General features: G+C 38.5%; 1 protein-coding gene across 5 annotated transcripts in view; it reads right to left on the bottom strand.

Annotated features, from left to right (window-relative positions):
• Positions 1–16587, bottom strand: part of esr2a (estrogen receptor 2a) — an 85053-nt gene that overhangs the window by 16742 nt on the left and 51724 nt on the right. For all 5 annotated transcript variants that reach the window (XM_041804837.1, XM_041804838.1, XM_041804840.1 and 2 more), the window contains 2 exons: positions 4147–5000; positions 3204–3385 (listed from right to left, as the gene is read on the bottom strand). In XM_041804837.1, the coding sequence (XP_041660771.1) occupies positions 3204–3385; positions 4147–4544 (580 nt within the window). In that variant the 5' untranslated portion in view covers positions 4545–5000. The remainder of the gene's footprint in view (positions 1–3203; positions 3386–4146; positions 5001–16587) is intronic.

Below are 16587 nucleotides of genomic sequence, written 5' to 3'. Positions count from 1 at the left end.
ATATCAAACTGCCAGAGCGTCTTTGCCTCCTTCAATTCTGCTGAATGGAAGTCAGAATGTCCTTACAATGGACACAAACATACTACAGTGGTGATGAAGCCATGATATACATAGAAAAAGCTTAAACAACAACCCTTCAGGTGACTGCAGCACACATTAACTTAATGATAAAACAGGTCAGTAAAGCCCACGGCAGAACAGATTATGGTGTCATTCTGAAGCAGAAACCCACTGTTATTAGGAGTTTTATGACTGCAAGAGAAAATATGACATTAATTTTAACATCTTTAAAGACTTTTTTAAGACCCTCATATGTTTAAAGACTCCTTGCACATTTAATTTCTAACTAATTATCCTTGGATAGTTAATGTGCATTTTTTGTGCATGATAAAATCTGTGACATGGTAAACAAACTAGAGATAGTATGTTATTATTGGATGTAAATAAAGCTCTCCTTGAGATGCTAGTAGGGAAAACATTAACAGATGCTGTGCTCGTGTTACACAAGAAAAAAACTTCACTGTAAAGCTGTTTTTTATAAGCTCCACCACCTCCTCCATCTACCTCTCAGCAGTCTTTACAAGAACACATCATTTGATTACGTAGTTAACTCGTTAGTTAGGCACAAACCGGAGCATACAGGATTCACTGTTAGCTCAACCAGAACATAAAAAAGCATCCAGACTGACACTGGATCTGGTGGAGCTCCATCAGATTCTCCCTTGTGATTAAAGGTAAACAGAAAAACAAAAGCAAAAAAACAGCCCACAGTCTCTTTTGACAAATATAAAAAACAGATACAAAATTCAAGACCTTATATTCAATTAAATTAAAGCCTTAATTTACAATAAAATGATTAATCCACTTTTAAAACTTTTAAGACCCTGTGGTCACCCTGACTGTTAGTTTTAGTTACATTTTCACCTTTCCTCCGCTACTTTGTTTATCCTGTAAGCAGCAGCAAGCCAACCATCAAGCAGTTACATCCAGACCTCAATTAAAACAAAATACTCAGAAACATGAACATCTGAACAGAAAAGATCTCAATATTTACACATATAGTCCCTTGATGGTTTCATCCACATTCTGTTATTATTTGAAGCACAAGGGTTCATGTTCTGTACTGCTGTCAGTCCCAATACCTACTCTCAGTCAAGATTATTAAAGTTAACAAAAACTAACAAAACAACTAACACTAAAACTAAAATAAAGACATCAATTTAGTTAAAGTTTAAAACAACAATTGAAACTGTTTTGTGTGCTTACAAAATTAATGGAAAATAAAGTATATTTAGAGACATAATAGCCCTACTTTTAGTCTTTGACACAAGCAGACTGACTGGCATCTGCAAAGATTTCTCTCGGACTTGGTGACCTACATTATACCAGCATAGTCAGTTTCTCAAGTATTTTAATTGTTTTATTAGATTATTCTTTTGAAAGAGAGAAAGACAGGGCACATGGATGATAGAGGGGTTTTTCTTTACGCACAACGATTGGGTGAATATAAACACATCTGTCCTAAAATAATTTAATTTACTTGTAAAAGAGAGGAAAGAACACTGTAGCATCTGGTAAAGGGCTGGTGTTGTCTCATAAAGCAGCTGTGATGCACGTAATGAACACTGTCATTCTTCCACCAGTGCGCCCTCCTTATCCTCAGTACTAAGTAAACATCTCCTTGCTGCTATTTTCATAATTACTATCGGAAAAGTTTGTGAAGTTTGTACCCTGTTTTGGTTTTAGCTGCTGTTAAAGGGGACATATTTAACCCTTTAAGACAAGTTTATATTGGTCTCAGAGGTCCCCAAAACATGCCTGTGAAGTCTGTTGTTGAAAAAAACACTCCAATACAAGATTTTTGTATGTCCAAAAAACCCCTCTGTTTCAGCCTGTTTCCGTGTGTGTGGCTTTAAATGTTACTGAGCTGTCTGACTCCGCCCCTCTCAGGAAATGGATGTGGCTTAATTGATGCCACTCTCCTGATCAGGATCAGGAGAGGAGGGTGGAACTTTCTTCCAAGAGGGGAAAGGTCAACCAAACATGGGTGCATTGCTAACTCCCCACATGACATCATGAGAGGACAATCTGATAACGGCTTGTTTTCACACACATTTTCTGAAGGGTGGAGAAAGAGGTGGGGTTTGCTGACAGGCCACAGGCACATATTTTTGGTAGAAAAGCCTAAAAAATAGATTTTTGCACAATATGTCCCCTTTAATACTCACTGTTAAAAAACAAATCCTGGGGAGCACGTGGCCTAGTGGTTAAAGTCACTCCCCATGTACGTGGGCGGCCCGGGTTCAAATCTGGCCTGGGGCCCTTCACCGCATGTCTCTCCCCCACTCTTGACCCTGTTTCCGACACTATCCACTGTCCTCCTCTATCTAATAAAGGCACAAAAATGCCCAAAAATAAATCTTTAAAAAAACAACAACAACAAAAAACAAATCCTGAATGCTCAAATTAATCAACTGATAAAATATTGATTTACACAGCAGGAGGTTCAACTCTGAACAGATTAACTTCTCTCAGCTATGGCTGAAAAATTTCTGAACATGCTAGTCTATGTAATACTTTAAACAGCAGAGGCACTCACGTATGGTCAGTGTTTTTTTCCTTGTTTCCAGTCTTTGAGTCCCGTATGATCCTCTCATGTAATATGTGTGCGTTTTGCTGCATGTCTCTGCATGACCCCGTTCTCTTTCTGAAAATTTTTCTTGGCTTTCTATCTCACTCTGTCATTGTTGTTAGTGATCTGATATGCCAGAGTGTGCTCTTTTGTGGGCCTGGATATGTTTAGAGCAAATTCTTTAGTGGATTAGTTGCAAAGAAGAAACTATAAGTATGGTGCAAAATATTCTAGTGGATCTGAATTTGAGTGGTTAAAAATTGAAGGAAATGTGGGTTGCAATATCTCTCTAAAGAGGCAGTCGTGAGTCCTGAGGCCAGATCTGTTGAAAAACATTGATCGTAACGCTCATGGCGTCATTTTGGCTGAAATATGGTACTGAAATAGAAAAAGGGAAAACTGTTGTAAACAAATAATAATTCATAAGGATAAAAGCCCCTTTTCTTCAAGGTTTCATATAACCATTACTGACAGTTAAAAATACAAAATACACACTTAGAGCTTCACCAAACCGACATTCTCCTTTTTACGTTTGCCAAACGGAGAGATACTGTACGTTTTTGTGACTCACTTTGGATGCTCCTCTTGAAGAAGGCCTTACACCCCTCACAGGACCAGACGCCGTAGTGGTATCCTGAGGCATAGTCGTGACACACAGCACAGTAGTGGAGGTCTGCCTTTCCACCAGATGACACCACGTCCTCCTCGCTCTCCTGAGAACGTCTCCTCACAACGACGTCTGTTACACTCTTACTAACAAAAAAGACTGAGTCATTATTTCACCCCAACACATATTCCAACAATCTAGTCTTGAAAAGCGGTCTTATATACCCTCAAAGATTTCCCAGTTGCTGGATAAAGTTCCTGTGGTTGAAAAGCATCAGTACTTCGATCTTGCTTACACAGCCAATACTTTTATCATTGTACCTGTCATTGCTGATATAAATCTGTTTTAACTCCCTGTCCATTATAAAGACATCTTTTTCAACCTGCAAAATATTGCCAAATCTCTTTGCTCAGTGTGGATTTATGTTTGGTCCTTGCAGTAGTAAAACAAAGAGTACAATCTTCTCTTGCTCTTTTTGTGCAGTGTCTTGGAATTACATGTTAATGCAACACAATAAAGATATAGTGATTTCTTGATTGACATAGCGATGAAAACCATTTGAAGATTGTGAGATGATTTTTTTTTCTCCCAGGCTATGAATTATTGTACTTGAAAGGATTACAGACTGGTGTACTTGCCAGTACAGCTCCTGATTTAAAGTCAGCATCAAAGTATTGCCTGATCTAGTATGGGTATCAGAACAATTCAGGTTTTCAATAGTTTATTTTTGGGGATTTATTTAGGGAGATTTTGGGGCAAAACTAGCTTATAAGATATTAAGCTGACCTGTGTTGACATGACTGATAATTCACACAACTGAATGGAAAAATTATCACAAGCAAACAAAATCATCATCAGTTTCAATCTGAACAGAATGAAAGAGTAAGGTGGTGATGCACCATTGTACCTGCTTTTTAAGTAAGTTTCCAGCTGTGACAGCTCCACCCATGGAGATGGAGACTGCTCTCTGTGCTGGGAATGAGCCTGGGAGTGGTGCAGAGATATAGGAGCCCCCACATGGCCATGGCTGGGCCAGAATAAGGATTGAGTTATTGACTGATGGATGGAGGGACAGTCTGATATCCCCGAAGCGGCATAACTGAAGATAGTTGGACTGTAGATAGGTATGGAGGTGAACTCGTGGCCCAGGTCATTGTAAGGGGAGGGGATGCAAATGGGCTGGCTTGATTCCGATGAGGAGGTGAGGACTGGAGAGAGGGCACAACTTCCAACTCGGCTAGAGTCCTCCTTCTGGAGCTGGAGGAGAGGTTGATCCTTCTCTGGAGATGTGGCGACAGCCATCATAACTACACAGCGTACATTACCACATCATCTGCCAAGAATAAAAACTATGATAGTGTCATTTCCCCTTCTATCAAATTTACTGTGGGATTGCCATCATCGATGAGTAATGACTTTGAAATATGATAAAAGTGTAGACCAGTGGACCAAACTACACAGCCCAGGATGGTTTAATGAGCTAACAGTAAATTTCCGGACTGGCAATCCATTCAAACCTGTAGCTGATTTAATCTCTCTGTGCTCACTGTGAAGTCCGAGTGTAAAGCTGGATTACATTATAAACCTGGCAAGCAGTGGAGATTGATGCTGTGATATGATCCAGAGGACAGAGAAGGTACAAAACCGCTGTCTGTCCACCCAGTAGCAAGGATATGTTCAGTGCTGAGTCTCAGTCCAGCCATGAGTCTCACATCTTTGATGAGTAGGGCATGGAGTCATGTGTGTAAAGAGCCTTTTCACCTGGAAATGACAAGAAAACATGTTTAATTACTTGGAAAAAGGCATTTAGCGTTACGATAGTTACTTTTTAAGCTCAGTAAGACTGTATGAAGATGAAGAGGCAGGCAGCAATAGGAAGAGAGTTACGAGTTAGGCTTCAGAGGTATTTGACTTACAAAGAGGGACATGCATTTCAAGTAAAAGACAATTCAGATGGACAGGGATGGATCGCCTAGCTCGTTGCTAGCACATAATGGAAAAGGCTGATAGGCTAACAAATTTTGCTTGTTTTTTAATGTAAGAAACAGTCTGTTTAACCTGGACAGCTTAAAAAAAATTTATTGTTTCTTTAGGAAAGAGATTCTAGATTGTTTTTGTTTAGCATTATCTGTAATTCAACTGTTTTGTCGACTGATACTACTGTTAGGTTTAAATTAATAGTGAGGCTATGCATTACTGGCAAAATCTATCAAAATTTTATCTGGGTGGCGTTATTTTTTACATTATGACTTACTCTTTCATTCAATTTTATGCCCCTGTGCTGTGATAACAGAGGCAGAAGTCAGTACGTTTTCAGGCTGCACATCCATACAAACACTATACAGACAAAAGTATTTGGCCACACCTGTTAATTACTGAATTCAGGTGTTTCAATCAGACCTGTAGCCACAGGTGTATAAATGAGACACCTCACCATGCAATCCTAATCTGCAAACATTTGTGATACACAATGTGTTGGTATTAAGAGCTCAGAGACTTCAAGAGTGGTACTTTGATGCTAGTTGCTACACCTTTGCAACTGTAAGTGATATTATTAGAAATTGGAAGCAATTAGGGTCAGTGTATTTTATGGCAGATCCATTTCCTGGATGAAACCAGAATCAAAAATTGTGAGAAACTCTCAATATTCTGTTTTTTCAAACAAACAGAAAAACAAGCCAATTTTCCATTTTGGTCACAAAAACGGAAGAAAAAATAACATTTCAAAAAAAGGGATCCCATCTTTGTTTTTTTTTTCAATCCGTTATTTTGCTTCCTTTATTTAAAGAAATACTTGAGGAAAAGAAAATCATGTGACCCATTTAGAAAGGTGAGCATTCAAAATAAAAGCCTCCACGTCAAAGCAAGAGCCATCCATTTTGTTTTACAGCATAACAGTATACACCAAACACACATTTCACAAATGCATGCTGTAAAAGGCCTGTTATGTGCACACCCGATATGAGAAAAAAAAATAATAAAAGGTAATTAAATTACAGTCCATTAAATCACCAGCATGTTTACACATTACATTATTTATCATATATTGTATATAGAGCATTTAGGCTTATTATAATACTGTAAAACACAATGGATGGCTTTTGCTTTGACATGGAGGCTTTTATTTTGCAATGCTCACCTTTCCCAATGGGTCACATGATTTCCTTTTCCTAAAGTATTTCATTAAATGAAGCAAATTAAATAACAGAATTGAAAAAAAAAATTGGGCCCCTTTTTTTTAAATGTTATTTGTTTTTTATTTTTGATGACCAAAGTGGAAAGAACAAGAAAATGGCTTGTTTTTCCATTTTTTCAACTTTTAGTCAAAAACAAAAAAGCTGAAAAATGGCTCGTTCTTCAGTATTTTCCATATTGGGTCAAAAACAGAAAAACAAGCAATTTTTTTCATTTCTTCCAATTTTTGGTTTAAACAAAAAAAAAAATGGAATAACAAGAGTTTCTCCCGATTTTCTTCAACCAGGAAAATGGTTGAAAAAATGTGGAACAACATTCACTCAGCCACGAAGCGGAAGACCATGTAAAATCACAGAGCGGCACAAAATCTATGCAGGCGCTTCATGATTGGGTTTCCATGGCCAAGCAGCTGCATGGCAACCTCTCATCACCAAGTCCAATGCCAAGCATTGGATGGAGAGCTACAGAACACTCATACACTGGACTGTGAAGTGAGGAATCACGCTTCTCTGTTTGGCAGTTCGATTGGCAAGTCTGGGTTTAGCAAATGCCAAGAAAACGTTATCCGCCTAACTGCACTGTGCCAGCTGTGAGGTTTGGTGGAGGAGGAATAATGGTATGGGGCTGATTTTCAGGGTTTATTATGGGTTATCTCCAGTGAAGGACAATCTTAATGTGTCAGCCTACCAAGACATTCTGGACAATGCTATGCTTCCAACTGTCCAGTTTGTGGAATGCCCTTTTCTATTCCAACATGACTGTGCCCAAGTGCACAAAGTAAAGACAATAAAGACATGATTTGATGAGTTTGGTGTGGAAGAACTTGACTGGACCATACAGAGCCCTGACCTCAACCCCACTGAAGCATCTTTGGGATGAACTGGAACGGAGGCCTGACCCAATAAATGCTCTACAGAATAAACGAGCACAAATTCCCACAGAAACACTCCAAAATCATATGGAAAGCCTCCAAAGCCTGGAGGCTGTTAAAGCGGCAAAAAGGGGGGCCAACTTCATATTACTGTCCCTGTTGGTGTAAAGGTCAAGCAGCCAAATACTTCTGTCTGGTAACCCTTGTTTCCTCAAGAAGGCATGTAACCGCCAGGCAGTGCTTGTAGTTTTGATATATTGTGGTTAATTTCAAAAACACCTGAATTTTAAATCATCAGCTACTACATCTTTCAGTAGGATAGAGATTATCATTTGAAGAAGGATTTTTCTTCCTTTAGAGGAGCACAGTGTCTGAGAAATGACAAAGAAATGTGAACACAAGATTTATGATATCCTGTTCACAGAGACAGCTGGTGGATCAATAAACACAACACACGCACAAACTCAAGGTACAATCTAAGGGCATGTCAGTTTAGTGTTTCTACATCTGATACAGCAGATTCAGCAGAGTTAATCATTCCTGGGTGGCAGCAGTCTGCCTTCAGTCAGAGCTGGTACATATTGCCTCCACTTTTCTGGCATAAAGCTCACCCCTGGAAGTCATCATTTACCCTGAAAGAAAAGGGGCCATTAATCTTGCCGACTGGCTGAAAGAAGCTATGGTTTGGCTCGCCAACAAAACTCAATAATCCGTGGGAGTAACTGGAATCTTGTGCTGCAAGCGTAAAAAGAACAGTGATGAAAGCTGTCGTCAATTAAACTCACAAAGCTGCAACAAACACTGGAGAGCATAACTTTTGAAAAGCTTTTCATTGTTGTTTTTATCATATAAAATTAGGGTTTATTGGAGAAATCTTATTGGAGTATAAACACAAATGGAGCTATAAAACAATGCTGAACATTACTTTTTTTCCAAAAACATTCCAGCTAATTCACTGAAATCAGGCTGGTTGGCCTCTCTGACCAAGGGATGAAATAATCACTAGTGACTACGTGAAATCCTGATCAGAAAACTACCATCATACATCAAATCTACAATACACTGGAATCCTGCTTCACTTTGAAGCTAATCCAGTAACAGGCTGACTGGTTCCTCATACAGGTAAATCAGGGAAAGACTACAGTTAAAGGGCTGCTTGTAACATTAATGCAAGCTCATGGGATCTTGCTCATTGTTATTCAAAACTGAGTGTTCGTTTTATGTTTGCATGCTGTAGGATTTTATCGAAAATGTCTGGAAAGTTTGCTTAAAAAGTGAGAAGGCACTTTTGATATAAAGCTGAGAGTCTCATGATATAAACATTAAAATGTAAGTGAAAATAATAATTCAATAAAATTAGAAAAACTGCTTATTGTGCTGTTTAAATCATGTGTTTGGCTGTGTTAATTTTGACAGCTATCTTTAATTTCAGCTCAGGCTGTGTCTGAATCCACACACTCATTCCCTTCTTCCTTTCCACTACATAGTGAGCAGCATATAGTGGACTTTATAGTGGACTTATTCGAAAACACAAAAACAATTTCAGACACTACTCTGGCCGCGGACATCATTGCCATCTCACAATTACAACGTTAAGCAAGAACGGCTCATAGATATCCATGACAACGGTGGAGCATCGAAAATAACTGTAGAATTTCACTGAAAACTGATACTAGATGTAAAGTTGTTTATTTTTCCCCAAGAAAAAACAGTAGATAAAAATTTTGACTTTCATGGCAAAACAGTCCTATATATATTTCAGTATTATCACTTAATTTTGCATTAAGATGATGCTTTCATGTCTTATCATCATCACAGGGGGAAAAGTTGCTACTTATTTTTTAATCCTTAACACTTTCTTACAGATTATATACTTTGGTTAGAGCCAAACAAACGAAAAAAGCCTAAAAAATGTACTTTGACAAAAGTAAGGATTTTCCGTTGCAAATTTGTCTTTAGTTTTAAAGGAGGGATGTATTTGGCACTAAGTCTCTGAAAGTTTTTAAGAACAGACCAAGATAAATGCTGATGTCTGTAAGTGGCCTATGCAAGTAAACCAGTCCATCATAAGAATACTAATTATTTCAGTATTCATATTAACTGCTCATTATCTCTGCCACTGCATCAGTGTCAGATGAAAAGTTTGCCATGCTTACCAAAACTGCATTTAATTGTGATTTAATAAAAAAAAAAAAAAAAAAAAAAAAAGAGGGGTAAGATTTATTAAAGAAGGTCAGCAGGGTATTTTCTCTTTATTTTAAGAACATTTTAGAAATTAACATTTTGGAAATAAAATGATCATTATCAACATAAAAATGTAGCTCTAACTTTTGGTATCACTGCAGTGAGTTTCAAGGGAAATTGAATTTTTCGAATTTCAAAATCTTGAGCTTCCAATGGAAAAAAAAGCATGGATAAAGCTGATCTGATGATTCATTTTTTTTAATCTGTAATAAATTTGCAAAAATTTCAAAATTTCTGTTTTCACTTTGTCATCATGGGGTAGTGAATGTGTATTAACAATTGAAGCATCAGGCTGCAACATAACAAAATTTTAAAAAAGTGAAGAGGGTCACAATGCTTTCTCAATGAACTGTTTATATTTCTTTCAAATCAAGATTTTAAGGGTCACATATTTTACATTTTTAATACAAGTTTATATTGGTCTCAGAGGTCCCAAAACCATGCCTGTGAAGTCTGTTACTCAAAAAAACACTCCAGTATTGGATTTTTGCATGTGTATAAAAAAAACACTTTTTTCAGCCCTGCTCAGAACTATCTGTTTCTGTGTCTTTCAGTGTTAATGAGCTGCCTGACTCCGCCACTCTAAGGAAATGGATGTGGCTTAACAGATGTGGCAGGACTTACTCCCAAGCAGGGAGGGCCAACTGAACCTGGGGGCGGTGCTAACTCCCCTCATGACATCATGAGGGTAAAATCTGAGAACAGCTTGTTCTAGCACACATTTTCTGAAAGGTGTGTGTGTGTGTGGGGAATGGGGGGTGGGGGGGTGGGGGGGGTTATGATTCTTGGGGGGATTGTGGACAGACCAGGGTCACATATCTTTGCTAGAAAAGCCTAAACAAGAGTATTTTGCATAATATGTGACCTTTAAATTACATTCATTATAGGTACCATTTTATCCATCATCATTTCAAGTCAAGTCAAAGCCGACATAATGTCGGCTTTGACTTCAACCTAAACATAACTTTAGAGTGAAATCACAAACCTGTGCAAAAAGTGGGTAAGGCAGCATTTCCCACTGAATCATGCTGTACTGGGCTGCTAGTGATGGCCATCCTGCACTGTCTCTTCGTATTTGTTTAATTTTGCCTTTGATTTTTTGCCAATATTCTTTAGCAGAATAATATATGACGAGTCTCAAATAACATCACTCGCATTTTGAAATGTTTCCCTCCATACTCATCACAGCTGCAAGTGAAGTCCTAATGTCGCTGTGTTAACATAGCACAGTCATCATCCTAGAGTGGAGGAGACAGGAGAATATTGAAAGCAAGAAGCTACTGGAAATGTTGTAAGAACAGCATAAAAAACTTAGATGATGACAATACATAAATCTACTTTAAAAAAAGAAAAAATGTCTGCAAATAAACCTGGGTGGCTTTGAATACACCTGGATGGCCCACCCAAGAGTTGTTAACGTGTGGGACACAAAGTAAGGTAGTAAGGTGTCAATGTTCATACTTCATACTTCCAAGGATCCTAAATGATCTGTGTTCATGCAGTTTCAGCATGAACATGTTTGAAACCCAAAAGAGATGGTGTGTTTTTCTATTTAGATTAAATCTTCCATAAAACATGTAATGAAGTTCATCCTAATATTGTTTTATTATAGAGAGGTCTGACACAGAAGCCTATACAAACAGTTCAGCCCAGCTGTTACACCCGCTCTCTGCTGAATACTTAGGCTTCTTGATGATATTGTGTTTGACAAACTATCTATTTCTGGTTGATTACACAGAGTATGTCTTGGCAGTGGGAGGATGGCTTCTCCTCTGTCTTCTTAGTGGTTTATTCATTGTATCTGACATCCACACTGATGAAAAGTCAGGAAATTAAACTATTTTCTGTTTGATGTTTAATTACATGGTTTTCCAGCTCATCGGTTTCTGCTTGACTCATGGAGATGATTAATGATCGAAAGTATTACATCAGTTCACAGCCTTTCTATCAAGGATGCAAATGTATTGTGCTTTGTGAAGATATGTCATATAATCTGCAGGTTATGTTACCAAAAATAAAGAGGTTGCTACAAAAAGGTGTTATGACGTCTCTAGTGACCTTGTATCTGTACCTATTGAACTGACTCCTTAAACAAAAGAGTCACTTTAATAAAAAACACACATGACTGTGGTCAAATCTTTCTACTCCCGTTACCATATAGAGGTAAAAGCAGATGTGGAAGAGTTTTTGTTTCCTTTAAAGCCTTGAACTTGTATTGCCGTCACACAATCCAGCAGCTGGCAGCTCGTTGTGAGAGAAATCCTCCCAGCTTCAGCACAACGCTGCTCATCCTGCCGCCACGAATACCAGCTCTAACTCACAGCAAATACTAAAATAATATACAGCAGAGCTCAGATCCTTTATAGAAACTAAGTGTTTTAAGGAGAAGCTGTGGGTGGTTCAGCTGTGGGTGCAGAAAAGGACCATAACAACCTAGAAATGTTGCTAAATGACCACGAATGACCTCAGTAACCATCTCTTTGACCACTGTGGGTTTTATCTATTGTTGCCTTACTAGGCTGTTAAAACAAATGTGCAAGTTCTACACTGCACAGAGCAAGGCCACGGCATTTCACAGATTACATAGCTGTACTCTTTCACAAACAGCTGTGCATGTCACCAGCTTGAATCCTACTACAAGTTAATTTCCCACCTATCTGTGCACAAATTACTCACCCAGCTCAACTTCAACTATGTCAGACATAATTCAACAGAGATAAAAGTATTTTTCCTTTTGTTTACATGTTGGTGTAAAGACTTTTGACAGTCAGATTATGATTTCATATCCAATGAATAGAGCCTGCACAGTCTGCAAAACATTAGTCAGATCAATGTCTGAGACAATACCTAAAGCCTAGACACTTGGGCAGTCCAAACTAGAAGGTTGAATCTACACAGACATTGTGTAGGCTCTCATTCTAGATAGACTTGACAGAGGTTTTTGGAAGACTATTCACCAAAAAGCTTCTTCGGCTCTCAAGTAACTGAGGCCAAAGCTAGAATTGAACGAGGTGTACGCCATAAAAGTCCCTGAGAAATACAAGGAGTCAAGTCTGGGAAAACGAAACAAACGCATGGCCCAACACAGGAGAGACAGGACTCGGCTGTTCACATAAAGAATACAGGTCATTCTTTTGAGGACAGCAACATTAGGATGCCAGCTAGGGAAGACTGATAGTTTGAAAGAAGTGTCTAGAATGGTCCTGCTATGGAGCAGTGCCCAAACGCGCCCATCTCACCTACAGGTGCGCCACAGTGGCATCACAGCAGTATGTCTTCATTCGGGGACACCTAACTTTGAAATACCTGCTGGAATACCAAAGAAAAAGAAGAAACTCTGAAGTAGAAACCGAACAGTGCTTCTTCTTCTGGCCTTACAAAACTATGCTTACTAAGTGCATTATTATATTAATGTCATTGACTCAAGCACTAGATGCTCTCTCAAACTGGTAGCTTGGTTGTGGTGGAACAGCAAATCCCCTACCATGCTGGGCTGCTGTATCGAGTCAAACCAAGTAGAGCCAAGCTGATCAATGCAAAGGAAAAGCCCCAAACTAAGCAATCTATGCAAGCATGAAAAGACATCTTTGAACAGAGGTGGCTGACTCAGCTGTGAGCGGCTCTTAGAGGACCACCAAGTAGGGCTGGGCGATATGGCCTAAAATTGATATCCCAATATATTTTTGCTATATCCCAATACGCGATATATATTGAAATATTTTGAAATGGCCTCTCAGCAGCTGTATAATGTTTAATTTAGCCCCAAATGACACTAGTTTGGTGATAAAAAATAGACTGTTCTATTGGAATTTTAATAAAATTGTTTGCAGAATGTAAAAATCAATAAAAAGTCAAATTTAGCAGTTTTATTTTGAAAAGGACTTAATTCAATCTTTCACTAACAAATCAAACATACATAAATCATGAAATACTTTTACAGTGTATGGAAAGTCCTGAAATGTTTTCTGTGTTATGTTTACTATTGCTGACTGTAAAATGATTATTTTCCTCATGGAGGGTGAAACAAACCTACATAAAACCCACCAATCCTGCTTGCAGTAAATGGCCAAAATCCTGCAGTCTAGTCCACCATTCAGGCTCACAGCTGTGATTATATTAGTCTGTTATCTGTGCTGATGAACGCTGGACCAGTTTCTGACAAGTTCACAAAATGAGAGCGTCTTTAGATCTTATTCAAGAAACTGTCCTGTGTGATCATGGGGGGAAAAGCTTATCTGGAGGCAGGAACATTTTAACTACTCGTTGTCTGTGTTTTGAAGAGTAAGGCTGAGATAAGTCTCCGTTGTTGTGGAGATGTGGATCCCATTTGTCTGTTGCTGGGCTGTCTTCTCTCTAAAATGTACGACTCTGGCAGGGAGTTTTCAGCAAAATGGCAAATCTCATATTCTGGGTTAAGTGTCTTTTCAACAACACTGGGCTTATATATCAGAGAACTACCTCATGTGCAGTTAAAAAACAAGTTTGTATTGTTTCACGGGTATTGTTCAATGTTATTCAATAAAATAAGATTGGAACATTGAAGGTGTATGCTGTCAGTTATAAAAAAAATCAGTATCGGGCAAAATCGGAATCAGCAGGTCAGGCTTTTTAAAGATCAGTGATCAGTGATCGGCCAGAAAATTACAATCGGTGCACCCCTAGTCCAGAGTCTGCTTGTTTGGTCCGCACCAGTGTTCGTGTGAGCGCTCACACCACTCGAAACGAACCGGACTATCCGGGGAAACGGACCAGAGTTTGGTTAAAGCGGACCAAACAGCTCTGGTGTGAACGCACCCTTAAACTCACATTGTCATGGATCACATTAAAACCAGCAGAGCACATTTAAGTGTTTTTAGAGAGGAACAGAGAGCAGTGCCATGCACCCATGTCAAAATAGCGAGTCCTTTTTATTACAGGGTTGTTGTTTGAATATTTATCTTGACATCATTAAAAGGACGTGCGTCATCATCTTCACACACAGTCAGTGGAGCTTCATGATGGTAATTAAAGCGATACTGTGGCTATAGTTAAATACCCCAGGATCTCATATTACCATCCATTCCTTGTCAACACGCCTGTGTTGGGCATGCTTTACTCTAGTCAAGTGGTTAAATACTGCCAAACCTCAATGCAATGAGATGAAATTCCTCTACTTTGCTGCTAAGGAGGAAGAGCCGTATGGAAGACAGCTACAGCCTTGGCCAGTGGTGGATGGCTGCACTACACCTTTGAAACAACATCTGACCAACATTCTGGGCCTAAATTATTAAATAAAGCTAAATCTTACTTGACTTAACTCTGCCTGTAGTACACGCATGCACGCACACGTAGTTTGGAGCAGAAAGCCCGTAGCCAACTAAAAACATGATACACAAAGGTCAGCACCAAAGAAAGCCCAATGTGATGAGACAGAAATGTTCCTGCTGTGCATTCCTTTCACAAAAATAGGAAAGCTCAAGGCCATGTCATTCCCATCCAAAAATTGAATTGCCTCCCTAAAATGAGGCGGAAACAGATGTGAACCAGTTCACCAGGAAGACACAGTAGCATACTATGTGTAGTTAGGGAGAGTGAGAGGGGATGTGAGCGGTGGTCAGTGCCAGAAAATGCCATTTCATTTCATTTTCATGCCAATTCAATTGTTTAACAGGGGGAACTATATGCTTGATTTATGCCTTGCATTGACTACAACTATATTTCGAAGCCAAATTGTACTTCAGGGGCTGTATTTGACGTTAAAGCAACAGGAGACTTCCCTACTTTTGTGGAAGCTTCCTTCTTCATCCTTAAACTGATGAATTAGTAAAAAGCAGAAGATGAGATTTGGTGACACTACACAGCATCAAAGCAAGAGATTGGATGTCTTTGCATCTCTTTAAAACGATGCGTCATTTGACCAAGATGGCTTGAAACAAGGAAAATAATGTCTACCTCAAAAACACAGTGTGAAAGTTCCCCTGCCAGGAGGCTCTGAATAACAACAATGATAAAAAATATAGAGTAGAAACATGCTGCTCACTTTACTGCTCACTTTCCGTTTTAAAATGAAGACTCACTCTATTCAATAAAAACTACACTCCTTTGTAAAGAAACAACTGAACCCATAAGGTGATGATGATTGAAAAAACATGCAGGAGGAGACAAAAAGAAAAACCCAAAGCAACATTTCAAAAAGATCAAGAAAGCAGCAGTTATTGGTTAGAGAAACCAGGAACGAAGCATTATAGTATGAGCAGATTTAAACAGAAACAGGCTCATGTTTTAGTTTCAATGTTAAAACAAGCAGGGATTTAGAAGGTGTTCAATTTAGCAAAGCCAGTCTACTAAACTGAACAGAAATAGAAGGTATATGGTATGTACATGGATAAAGAAAAAGAGGTTCAACAAAATTTGGAGCATGAATTCAAGGAATGCTATTACTGCTAGTTGTTGTTGTGTTCTGTTCAATAATGATTTAATGGACTGGGAGAAAAGGTCAAAATTGAAGAGCACTTTTTGTTTACAACAGTATTTTCTCTGGTTTTGAAGGAGACAATGGAAGTAACAAACAAGACTTGTTGACTCTTTAAAGACATTTTCTGTAAATATATATTTTTAACATTATGTCTTTGTTATTGCTTAAATCAATGCTAAAATGCCAATGCAATTTTTTGTTGAACAACTTTTGCAAAATGTTGTATCTTATAAGCAACTTTGACAGATTACAGTCTGTTAAAAGCACTTTATTTCTGTAGTTGTTTTGATGTTTTTCCCTATGTAGTTTTAGAGGAGGATGAGCTGCCTGTAAATGCGGCTTGTTATTGACACGATGAGGATTATGTTTGTCAGAAGTGCAAAACATGATGAAACTGACATTGTTCACCAGCTGATCAATTGTTGAAAGCGTAGCGTTCTCATGCTGGTAAAGAAACTAGAAAATACCTCAGTAGTTGGCAGATGTGTTCTTATTTGTATGTTGAAGAGGGAAAGTAGAAGAGCTGGTGGTAAATGCTCCTAACATGATATTTCAGTCCAGTCAAACTTGAACTGAACTGGCCA

The sequence above is a fragment of the Cheilinus undulatus genome, linkage group 14 (genome assembly GCF_018320785.1).
Source record: "Cheilinus undulatus linkage group 14, ASM1832078v1, whole genome shotgun sequence".
In the NCBI taxonomy this organism is placed as follows: domain Eukaryota; kingdom Metazoa; phylum Chordata; class Actinopteri; order Labriformes; family Labridae; genus Cheilinus; species Cheilinus undulatus.
Note: the sequence above shows the minus strand (reverse complement) of the source record. Positions and strands in the feature narration are given on the sequence as shown.